Here is a 12,476-nt window from a genome sequence, read left to right on the forward strand (position 1 = left end):
CACAGTTAAATAATGAGAGGCCTGGTGGAAATTTAATGTCATTGCAGTTTTCGAGGAAATGATGCCAAGGTTATCAAATTTTGCAGAGAAGCTGGAAAGACAAGGCATCATGATGAGGAATACTGCGACAGTCCGCTTCCGCCATGACATGACCCTTCGAAGGAAAAGCAGTGGTTTTGAAATTATCATTGCCAAAACCAGGGGGGCATGTGTTATCACCAGATTTTGGTCAAATCAGGAGGTGGGCCGTAAGAGAGATGGGCTTAGAAGATTACACGTGGGAGATCTTTGAAGCGGCCTCGCACGAAGAGTTTGGGCTAGATTGCCCGTGTATCTTTAATTATGGTAGATTGCATCTTAGATTAGAAGATAGAATTTTACTCGTGCACGGTTAGGTGCACGTCTAAGTTAGAAAGTCCCCTGGACTATAAATATGTATCTAGGGTTTATGGAATAAACAACAACCAACGTTCAACCAACAAATCAATCTCGGCGCATCGCCAACTCCTTCGTCTCGAGGGTTTCTACCGGTAAGCAACATGCTGCCTAGATCGCATCTTGCGATCTAGGCAAAGACAAGCTCCACGTTGTTCATGCGTTGCTCGCATCGAAGCCTTGTTGATGGCGAGCAGCGTAGTTATCATAGATGTGTTAGGGTTAGCATAGTTCTTCGCGTACCATGATATCTTAGTGCAACCCTTGCATGTCTAGCCGCCCTCACACCTATCTTAGGTGTGGGGGCGGCACCCCGCTTGATCATTATTCAGTAGATCTGATCCGTTACGATTGCTCCTTGTTCTACAAGGATTAGTTTAATATCTGCAATAGTTAGGCCTTACAAAGGGGTGGAGGATCCAGCGGCACGTAGGGTGTCGTTCGCTGGCCCTAAACAGGATGTTCCGGGGATCAACCTTGTGTTGGTTTTTAGGCCTTGTTTAGGATCGGCTTACGATCACCGTGCGTGGCCGCGAGGCCCAACCGTGAGTAGGATGATCCGATTATGCGGTGAAAACCCTAAATCGTCGTAGATCTCATTAGCTTTATCTTGATCAAGCAGGACCACCATATATTCGTGCACCCCGTACGAATCATGGGTGGATCGGCTCCCTGAGCCGATTCACAGGATAACCTGAGAGCCGATCGAGGCTCGTATTTAATGTTTACGTGTATGCCATGCAGGAAACTAAGCGAGGCATCTCCATCACCTTCCTGACCAGGTATAGGTCAGGTGGCACGCCCTTGCATCAGCATCGGACGTGTGACCAGAACGCTTTGCGGGCCGTCGCTCGGAGGGACCTCAGCCAGCCGCAGCTCTAGGTTGTTCCCGGCTCTACGGTGTTGCCCGTCGCTGCCCGCCGGTGGGTTTCTGACGACAACAGATCTGCAATTTTGTCCTATTTCACATGTGTGTACCTACTTCTTTTCTCATCTGTTTTCTAGCTGAGTCACCTGCTGCACATTGTAAACAATTTTTAGGTCATGCTAGGTTTAATGCTTCCCTGTTTTCTTATACTTCTGTTGATACACACTGTTAATATGTCCTAATTCGGATGAATTTTAAAGTATTCATCTATTTTTACAGAATTACTAACATATACTGTAATTACTTAGCTATGTGGTTCCTCCAATTTCTTCACCTTACTCTGTTCTTTGATGTTTTGCTCTGCATGTGCTTAGTTATATCATTTCTTTTCTATTCTCGCGTTTTTCAATCTTCTTGTTAGCATGTATTGTCAACATATCTTTTCCAATACTCTATTTAGAAATGGTTCACCCTTTTAGAATTTGCCTCTACATTTTTTTGATCTTAGACCATTCCATCCATGCCCAGTCATCTAAACTGAGGTTGCACACATACATTTTATTTATCCTAAAAAACAGATAATTCGAGAACATGTTTCAGTATCTATGAGTGCAAATTGATAAATTACAGTTTTGCTTGGTTGACAGATAAATGCATCCGTATATTTCTGAATGTGAGAATTTGGAGGAACTTTGGGTAGTGTTCTGAATTTTATTTTTCTTGTTAATGCAAATTGATAAATTACAGTTTTGCTTGGTTGACAGATAAATGCATCCGTATATTTCTGAATGTGAGAATTTGGAGGAACTTTGGGTAGTGTTCTGAATTTTATTTTTCTTGTTAATGCAGATCCAGGCTTTTTTTTGTACATGAATAGATTCTCCTTTGTATGCTACAGGTAATGCTCTGAACTTATGGTATTGCTGCTAAATAGATTCTCTTTACTATGTCTCTCTGATCTGATCTACTGTACTATAACTTGTTCTAATGCATAGTAGAATGATCAGTGTAATGAAAGAAAAATGTATTCGATGTTATTTCTTGGTTTGTGATCTGGAATAAGTTTTGTTTTAATTCTCCATTTTGGCATTTGGTTCAGATAGGTAAATTACACACATGATCAGGGTATCAATCCTGATTTATTTGACTTGACTTTTTGTTTCTCGGGTTTTTTGTGTACTCGTTGCATAGATGTTTTTCTTCATCATGTATAAATTAAGCTCTATTTTTTTTCAGGCACACATATGCATACATATATGTGCACTGGTCTGAATCTATTATCTTACTGTGAACAATATGTGCATACATATATCCATAGGAAATAGTAGAACACCACCTACCATCGTGACCTTCTCATGAATTTGATGTAGATTTGGCACAGGCACCTCCAGCAGAACAACGATCTCATTTTGACTCCAGTTTCGTGAAATGCACACTGATGTTAATGTGAAACAGGGACCTGGCATCGTGAAGATTACCTGCTGACGGTAACGCTGCAGGGGTGGGAGAAGAGGATGAACCAGTTGAACCCGCCCTCAAGCGTGGTGTGCACCCTGTCGGCAGAGTTTGGCAACCAGCCGTGCCAAGCCGGCTGCATCAGGTTTAGGTGGATACTGAAAACCTTGTTGTGCTGCAGTCTACTGAATATTCTGGTAGTGTGTGAAGTTGACGTGGTTTTATCCTTCCTCAGCGGGTTTTTCTCCGGTGAGCTGCCCGTCATCGTCATCATCCTTTCACTATTTTTCTCTCGCGTTTCTCATGCAACCGAATGATTTCAGCATTTGAATAGTTTCAGTTTCAGGTGACATCTACATTCCTCTTACAAAGATCAGGGAAAATATTCTCCTGTTTGCCAGCACTTAGCGTAGAATTATTCATCGGAATTACTTCAACGACCTATTATACTAGGTATCTTATGCATTTAATTCTTGCCCTTTCTATTTTTGGCCACGGATCTCATAGGAATCATGTTCGCTGATGCTGGCCATTTTCAGGCTGCAGAGATGAGTTTGTACAATATGAGACACTCGTGGCAAAATGTGGCAACCTTGTGCAAACCTCTTAGCACTAAATATGGCCAAGATGCATCATCATTTAGGCTTAATTTCATATTTATTGTCACCTTCTTTAGTATAATTTTGTTGTTCTGGTTGGTTCACACCGATATGCTCTATTATTTGTTCAGCAACCGAGATGATTGAATGTGTCAGCTCATGGCCGATATATCCTAGCAATTAAGGGGGGTGCCTCTACATTTTTTTGATCTTAGACCATTCCATCCATGCCCAGTCATCTAAACTGAGGTTGCACACATACATTTTATTTATCCTAAAAAACTGATAATTCGAGAACTTCTAGCTTGCACGTGTAGTGTTCATTTCTGAAGAACTTAAATCAGGATTTAGTGTCTCACTTCTAAGCTAAATGATAGAAAGTGTTGCCGGTTATATAATTGTTTAAAGTAAACTTAGGTAGACAATGATATACTTTAGCTTTAACTTATCCATGGAAGGGTAATAGTTTTTTTTCATGAGCTTGCAACATCTGCAATCAAAACTTTTGAACCTTCCATTTTGAGCTCGTGAACTAAGAACGCGTCATGTTTGGAGTGCATGCTCCTCGTCTTTTTTATCATCTACATTTTTTATCAATTTTCTTTTGGTTTTGGTGCTTACTAAATAGAGAGGGATGTGGGTAATGGGGTCAGCGATGTTAGAGTTGGGCCAGTCACCATCGTTTCCCAAGACACCACTAGCTGCTCCATCCCTTGGTCGACCTTGCCACCTCAATATCCTGCCCGGCCACGAGGAGTTCGTGCCGGAAGATTTTCGCTATGCCTTAGCCTTGCTCAACTATACGGATGTCACGCGGCCACTACTTTTTCGGTACGCCACTTCCCTGCTCTCTGTTTGATGTAGCTATTGTTCAAGTGATGGATGTATGCTTCTCTAAAGGAGTGTATACGGTGTACATATTTGGAGTATTCTTACACTTTTCATAGTCAACTTCTTTAGCAACAACTGTTCCTATGCATCTAGCTGACATTCTTAATCAGATAAAATTGGTTTCTGTTGAAATTAATATAAATCTTTCATCTAAATGTCGACGAGCGGGTCAAATCAGGACTTTATTATTATGGTTTTCTCGGTTAACATTTATCCGAATAGCTTGTGTTAGGAAAGATAGTTATATAGATGAAGGCAAATGTACTAATATGTGCCAAACCTAATATCTACAACATGTTGCTTCTATCCTTATTAAAAATAGTTATCCCGATGTCAAAGTTGGAACGGCTTTTGGTTGATATGGCTGTTCTGTTCTTTCCTTTTTCTTTCCTGGTGGTCGTCTTGATGGAGATTGATGCCCGGGGGATTGCTGGTGAGATTGATTATCAAATAGATATAAATTGTAAAGTATGTCTTTACAGCATGGATCTCTGTCATATTAGTGGAATCCCCTTTACTTCTTGTCCTTTGCAACATTCACATCTATTTTGATGGCTTCTTTTCCTGTATGCACATAATAATGGTAATTGTTCTCATTTTCCGGACTTGATTGGCCCGGCATCATGCTGTCACAAGTCCTAGGATAAGATTGTTTCACGGAGTAGTTATGTACCACTGGCCTTAAGTTCACCATGTTCCCCCCACACTGGATTATTTCAAGGTCAAATAACTTCAGTTGTAGCTTTCTGAATTTGATGGAACAATTATTTAGCCTTTGCATGAAAAGAAATACTATGGTATGGATTGGTTTGATGTTCATGTAGTAGTCATTGTTTTTTCTTTGGACTTCACACTGGCCGTTATGCTTATAATGTTTATAGTCATTTCCTTAGCAGCCTAAATGGATGCTATATATTTAAAATGGTGATTCTTGCTGCTTGCCGATACTTAAATGATATACTGTCGATTGGTGCATATCTCTTTACGGCCTATTTTTATATACCATTATCATTTCATGGATTATGTATGAAAGATTTAGATGTCATTTATGTTTAGGAGTCAAGCTGTAGCAGTCGGCAACCTAGCAGCCTCCATCTGCGAGCTGCAAGGCGTCGAACTGCTCCGCCTCCAAAGGACCAAGGTGAGTGGCGATGTATAAATTGGTGGAGTAAGGTTTTGTCAAGGAGGTTGTTCTGTTGTAAGTACCAGTAAACTCGGTAATACCATTTGTCTTAAGAAAATGGTAGAATTTTTTGAGAGGACAGTCTTGCAGATGTTTATAATATATTTGTAACTTATGAAGGACCATGTTCTTACATCTACCTAGCCTGATTGTTATATTTGTTCAGACATTCCATAGTATCTCCTTTACTCTGATGGCTAATTTCCGTATTCAGTTGATTAGTACAATGGTACGTACAACAATGATGGTACATTCTACAAGTGCAGTGTCCCCAACAGATAAGTATGCCCTATGTCTTTGATGCCAAATTATTGATATGAAACTATGTTGTTTCTAATATCTCTCTAGCCTACGATGGTGCACCAATGAAACATTGTGATATGAAGCTTATTCAAATAATGAATCTCAAAAATGTTTTTTAGGAAACGGAAAGATTTAACAAAATCTATACCTGAGTAGATCTAAGAGTTTACTCCACAAGCCTGTTTTTCTGGTTAGATGTATCACTTACTGCCATGGTGCATCAGTGCAGTTGGGTTGGTACTATTCTCCCGGATTTTATTTTAGAAAACAATCTATTTGTAGCTGTGTAGCATCCCTTTTGGTGGTGTTTTGGTGTTGCCTATTCAGAGTGTTCATGAGAAATATGTAGGTCATTCTTCTTTGGTTAGAAATGTTCCTTTTCCTCAACGCATTTGTTTCTTGAAATGCCAGTACCATGTTCATATGTATAAATAGCTTTGGTACCAACTTGGATGACCGCATGGTACATCCACCAATCAGAGAAATGACGATGTAAACTTGTTTTGTCCTATAGAGGTAGTAGCTGATTCTATATGAAGATAACCATGTCACCTCTTTTTCTGTAGGACTTTGGACTGGCAACCTGCAGTACCGCTTATCCTTCACACATTTACTTGTTTTTCCCTATGTTGTACTACTAAATTATGATGTGTCTTCTCTATGTTTTTATAGATATCATACTATTGCTTGACATAGCTATGTACATACTTTGTTTGTAATTAAGGTTGCTTTATCTAAACTTCATTCTATTTACTTCGTTTGTGAAACCTAAGAATCATATTATCATTTCTCAACCTAATTTTTATTTATCTTATATACATTGTTCATCGGTATGAGTTACACGGGGTCGTGCGCCAAGGCGCACATCTAAATCTAGTCTTTCCTCATAATCGCAACCCATACCGGCAAGGACCACAGTGGGTTCATCTCCCCGAGATCCGATTACGGTGGCTGCTACCGTACACCGCTGATGTAAATCTCATCTATCCTGGAGATAAAAAAATAATCTTCACTCATCCATTTAGATCTAATGACCTATTGTTTCGGGTTAGTCACCGCCATCCTTTTGATCATATACAACTATCATTGAACTACAAGTAGGATTTTGATGGGATCCACTTTACACCTTAGATGTGGATCCCGCTAGCATCTTTATCCGCATTAGTTTGTTAGGCTCCTCCGGTCTGCTCCCCACTCATATCTCTCTATCTTCGATCTCAAAATAAATCCATTTTGTAGCTTTCTCTTACAGACACTGATTGTTCGCCATTTGCAGAATGGATCGGTAACGCCACTAGGATATGGGGGAGAGTTCGAGCAATAAGCGGCTTCCACTGCCAGAGGACGCCAGCATCCTCACCGAGGACCTCGTCATCGAGATCCTCTCCCGGCTACCCTATAGCTCGCTCTGCCGCTTCAAGTGTGTGTCCAAATCTTGGCTAGTCCTCTGCTCCGACCCTGAAATCCGTAAGAAGTCTACCCAGACACTGTCCGGGTTCTTTTACATGAGCATATCACCCACATACACTCGCCAGTTCACTAATTTGTCTGGGAGGGGCCAGCCGATGGTTGAGCCATCTTTCCCCATCTTGCCCAACCTTCCAGAAGTCAGATTCGTGGACTGCAGCAATGGTCTCCTGTTGTGCCTCGACATCATCTCTCCTTCACCAGGTCAGAATATATTGGAGATGGAAATCTATTATATTGTGTGCAATCCCGCAACACATGAGTGGGTCATGTTGCCAAATATAATAGAAAGGCGTGGAATCTACAACAGGCGTTTGGGATTCGACCCCACCGTGTCCCCCCACTTCACCGTGTTTCTGATCGTCTGCAAAGATTATTATCATAATGATCCGGTCATAGGAGTTGAGATATACTCGTCGGAGACCGGAGTGTGGACCTACAAGGAGAGCGAGTGGGATAATGGCACTGTGGTGGGTAATACTTCCAAAAGTGTATTCTTCGATGGAGTTATGCACTTCACCACTTCTGGTTCATCGCTGGTCACGGTGGACAAGGAAGGGAAGACCTGGAGGAAAATCCCTACACCGTACCAAACACTCCACACTTACATCGGGGTTTCTCAGGGGCACTTGTATTCCGCGTGTTAGATGTATATATCTGTATTTTGTAGTTTCCTCATATGTTAGGGGGCTTTCTGCATATGTGCACCTGTACATGTACTATATATTGTGGCCTTTGACCCCCTGGTAATACAACAAGCATATTGCCCTAACATGGTATCAGAGCAAATATTGATCCTCCCCCGGCCGACGTTGCTTGTTCAATCTTCCGTCCGTCGTCCGTCGCCCGATTCCTTTGTCTTCTGCCCGGCCGATTCCGCTCGTCCCGCGCGTGGATCCTCGCGTGGATCCTCTCCAGGCCGATTCCTTGTCACGCCCGAGCGCCCGAATTCCGCCGCCCGGCCGCCCGGCCGATTCCTGGTCCCGCCCGACGCCGGCCGATCTGCTCCCGCCCGAATTCCGCCGCCCGGCCGATCTCCTGGTCCCGCCCTGGTCCCTGGTTGCCGGCTGATCGTGCTGGCCCTGCTCCCGCCCGATCGTGCTGGCCTGCTCCCCTGCCTGGTCGATCTCCCCTCGCCGCGTCGTCCGTTTCTGTTGTTTTCTCTATCTCCCGATCTGCACCTTCCCAGTTGACTTGGATCTGAAAAAAAAAGAGCAAAAAAAAAAAAAAGAATACAAAAAAAAAAATTACTGTGTGCTATCCGATGTCTTCTTCCGCTGATCCCAAATTATCTTTGGGCCTCCCTTCGGTCTTTGGTCTTTGTCCGCTGCCTCCGTGTATGACGACTAGCCATTCTTCGTCGCCGTTTGCGGCCTCTTCGCGCGGCTCTGGCCGCGCTTCGCCGATTTCGTCTCCCTCGGCCTGCCGCTCTACATCGACTTTTGCGGCCTCTTCATACGGCTCTGCCCGCGCTTCGCCGACTTCGTTTACGTCGGCCCGCCGCTCTACATCGACTTTTGCGGCCTCTTCATGCGGCTCTGCCCGCGCTTCACCGACTTTTGCGGCCTCTTCATGCGGCTCTGCCCGCGCTTCGCCGACTTCGTCTACGTCGGCCCGCCGCTCTACATCGACTTTCGCGGCCTCTTCCCGCGGTTATGACCGCGTTTTGCAGACTCTGTCTTCATCGGCGTGTTGCTCTCCGTCACCCCCTTTGGTGGCCTCTGTGCGTGTGGGTGATAGCTCCTCGTCGGCACCTGATTGTACGTCGACCTCTCCAGTCGCGCCCCTCTCTGCGCATGAGATAGCGCAGCTTCACCGCCTGCTTGATGCTTGGGATTCCAGTTTACGTCAGCAGCCTCGCGGTTCGAGTCTCCGCCCTCGTCCTCATTGCACCTACTGTGGCAAGGTTGGCCACACTTCCTCCACCTGTTGGACGCGGGATCCCGCCACGTCAGCAGTTCCAGGATCGTCAGCAGGCTGGCTCTTCAGGATCTTCTGCAGTTGCACTCTCTGATCAGGACATTCTCAGGGGTCTTCGTGGTCTGCTCGCTACTACAGACTCTTCCTCGCTGGGCGCTGCTGGTTCTGTGACTGGCTCTTCTGGCACTGCGCGACCACCAGTTTCTACACAGTCAGGTACGTCCCCGTGGTATCTGGATTCTGGAGCTTCTTTTCATATGACCTCTGAGTCTTCTATTCTGTCTGCTCTTCGGTCTCTTATTTCTCCTGTCTGTGTTGTCACGGCTGATGGTACCTCTATTCCTGTTTCTAGTAGAGGCACCCTTTCTACTCCCTCTTTCTTTGTCCCTGATGTTTCTCATGTTCCTCGCCTTCAGATGAACCTTTTCTCTGCTAGCCAGCTCACCGATTCTGGTTGTCGCGTCATTCTTGACGCTGAGTCTTGTGTGGTTCAGGATCGTCGCACACAGGCCCTGGTTGGAGCTGGCCCTCGTAGCCGTAAGTCTCCGGGGCTTTGGGAGTTAGACTGGCTTCGTGTTCCTTTCGCTGCCACTCCATCTGTCAGTTCTCCTCCGATTGTTGCCTCTGTCACCGGCTCTTTTCAGCAGTGGCATCATCGTCTTGGTCACCTTTGTGACTCTCGCCTGTCGTCTTTGGTTCATCGTGGCCTTCTAGGGTCTGTCTCTGGAGATGGGTCGTTACACTGTCAGGGCTGTAGGTTAGGCAAACAGATTCAGCTTCCTTATCCTACTAGTATGTCTGTCTCTTATCGACCGTTCGATTTAGTCCATTCAGATGTTTGGGGTCCGGCTCCCTTCGCTTCGAAAGGGGGCCATCGATACTATATCTTATTCATTGATGATTTTTCACGGTACACCTGGGTGTTTTTCATGCACTCTCGCAGTGAGGTGCTCTCTATTTATCAGCGTTTTGCGGCCATGGTCCGCACTCAGTATTCCTCACCCATTCGCGTGTTCCGTGCTGATTCTGCTCTTGAGTATATCTCCCAGCACCTTCGTGGTGTCCTTGCTGAGGAGGGCACCCTCGCTCAGTTTTCTTGTCCCAGCGCGCATGCTCAAAATGGCGTCGCCGAGCGTAAGCATCGTCATCTTCTTGAGACCACCCGTGCTATGATGATTGCTTCTTCTCTTCCGCCACATTTCTGGGCTGAGGCTGTTGCTACGTCGGCCCACCTCATTAACATTCAGCCTTCCGCTGCTCTACAGGGTGGCATTCCTCTCGAGCGTCTCTCTGGTGTTTCTCCAGACTACTCGACTCTCCGTTCATTTGGTTGCGTCTGCTATGTCCTTCTGCCTCCTCGCGAACGCACCAAACTGACCGCTCAGTCTGTTGAGTGTGTTTTTCTCGGATACAGTGATGAGCATAAGGGCTATCACTGTTGGGACCCCGTTGGTCGTCGGATGCGCATCTCTCGTGACGTCACGTTTGATGAGACGCGTCCCTTCTATCCTCGCCCCACCTCGGGTACTTACCCGGTGGATGATATCTCTTTTCTTCTTTTTCCGGATGCACCCCCTGCTGTCCCTCCTCCCCTTCCTCCTACTTCTGATGCGCCCCCTTCGGCGCCATCTTCTCGTTCGTCTAGTCCACCTAGTACTCCTCGTTCTCCGGCTTCGGCTCCTTCCGATGATGTCCCTTCTTCCTCTTCTTCTGATGACTTGTCTTCTGCAGATGAGCTTCCCCCTTCACGGCCTGTTCGTCAGCGTCGTGCTCCAGCTCGTTACTCTCCTAGTCAGTATGGTCTCTCTGTCGTTTCCGAGCCGACTTCTTATCGGGAAGCCGAGCGTTATCCTGAATGGCAGCTTGCCATGGCTGAGGAGATCGCTGCGCTTGAGCGCACTGGCACTTGGGATCTTGTTTCTCCCCCTTCTGGTGTTCGTCCCATCACGTGTAAGTGGGTCTATAAAATTAAGACTCGCTCTGATGGATCTCTTGAGCGCTATAAAGCGCGTCTTGTGGCTCGTGGTTTTCAGCAGGAGCACGGCCGTGACTATGATGAGACTTTTGCCCCTGTGGCTCATATGACTACTGTGCGTACCCTTCTTGCTGTTGCTTCTGTTCGCCGCTGGTCTGTCTCCCAGCTTGATGTTTAGAATGCTTTTCTTAATGGCGAGTTGAGTGAGGAGGTTTACATGCAGCCTCCTCCTGGGTATTCTGTTCCCGATGGGATGGTTTGTCGTCTTCGACGTTCTCTCTATGGTCTCAAACAGGCCCCTCGTGCCTGGTTTGAGCGCTTCGCCTCTGTGGTGACTGCTGCTGGTTTCTCTCCTAGTCTTCATGATCCAGCACTTTTCGTTCACACTTCTCCTCGTGGACGTACTCTTCTTCTTCTCTATGTTGATGATATGATCATTACTGGTGATGATCCTGAGTATATTGCCTTCGTCAAGACTCGTCTTCGGGATCAGTTTCTTATGACTGATCTTGGTCCTCTTCGCTATTTTCTTGGCATTGAGGTTTCATCCACTTCTGATGGCTTTTCTATCTCTCAGGAAAAGTACATTCAGGATCTTCTTGCTCGTGCTGCCCTTGGGGATGAGCGCACGGTTGATACTCCTATGGAGCTTAATGTTAAGCTTCGTCCTACTGATGGTGATCCTCTTCCTGATCCCACCCGTTATCGCCATCTTGTTGGGAGTCTTGTTTATCTTGCTGTCACTCGTCCTGATATTTCTTATCCTGTTTATATTCTGAGTCAGTTTGTCTCAGCTCCTACCACTGTTCACTATAGTCATCTCCTCCGTGTTCTTCGTTACCTTCGTGGCACGATCACTCGTCGCCTTTTCTTTCCCCGTTCCAGCTCTCTCCAGCTCCAGTGCTATTCGGATGCTACGTGGGCGAGTGATCCTACGGATCGTCGTTCACTTTCTGCTTACTGTGTGTTTCTTGGTGGTTCGCTTGTTGCTTGGAAGACGAAGAAACAGGTCGCAGTTTCTCGTTCGAGTGTTGAGGCTGAGTTGCGGGCTATGGCTTTGTTGATTGCTGAGGTGACTTGGTTACGGTGGTTGCTTGCAGATTTTGGGGTCTCTGTTACGACACCCACTCCACTTTTGTCCGACAAAGACAGTGCTATCAGTATTGCACGTGATCCGGTCAAGCATGAGCTGACCAAGCATATTGGTGTTGATGCTTTTTACACACGTGCTCAGGTACAGGATGATGTTGTTGCGGTTCATTATGTGCCTTCAGATTTGCAGTTGGCGGATTTCTTTACGAAGGCACAGACTCGAGCGCAGCATGATTTCTTACTCTCCAAACTCAGTGTTGTGGATCCACCATGAGTTTGAGGGGGGGT

At 45.7% G+C, this 12,476-nt stretch overlaps 1 protein-coding gene and 2 long non-coding RNA genes across 3 annotated transcripts; all 3 read left to right on the forward strand.

Annotated features, from left to right (window-relative positions):
- Positions 1-2,091: 2,091 nt before the first annotated feature.
- Positions 2,092-3,397, forward strand: LOC139839034 (uncharacterized). Its single transcript, XR_011756777.1, has 3 exons — positions 2,092-2,201; positions 2,759-3,007; positions 3,099-3,397. It is a non-coding gene; the product is annotated as an uncharacterized lncRNA (long non-coding RNA).
- A 1,021-nt stretch (positions 3,398-4,418) lies between these two features.
- On the forward strand, positions 4,419-6,473 carry LOC139839035 (uncharacterized). Its single transcript, XR_011756778.1, has 2 exons — positions 4,419-5,713; positions 6,301-6,473. It is a non-coding gene; the product is annotated as an uncharacterized lncRNA (long non-coding RNA).
- Positions 6,474-6,617: 144 nt separating this feature from the next.
- LOC127332104 (F-box protein At5g07610-like) lies at positions 6,618-7,974 on the forward strand. The gene has a single exon (XM_071829079.1). It carries the CDS (start codon positions 7,036-7,038, stop codon positions 7,846-7,848), a length of 813 nt encoding a protein of 270 aa, XP_071685180.1. The 5' UTR covers positions 6,618-7,035; the 3' UTR covers positions 7,849-7,974.
- The last annotated feature ends 4,502 nt before the right edge of the window (positions 7,975-12,476 follow it).

Source organism: Lolium perenne, chromosome 4 (assembly GCF_019359855.2).
Source record: "Lolium perenne isolate Kyuss_39 chromosome 4, Kyuss_2.0, whole genome shotgun sequence".
Lineage (NCBI taxonomy): Eukaryota > Viridiplantae > Streptophyta > Magnoliopsida > Poales > Poaceae > Lolium > Lolium perenne.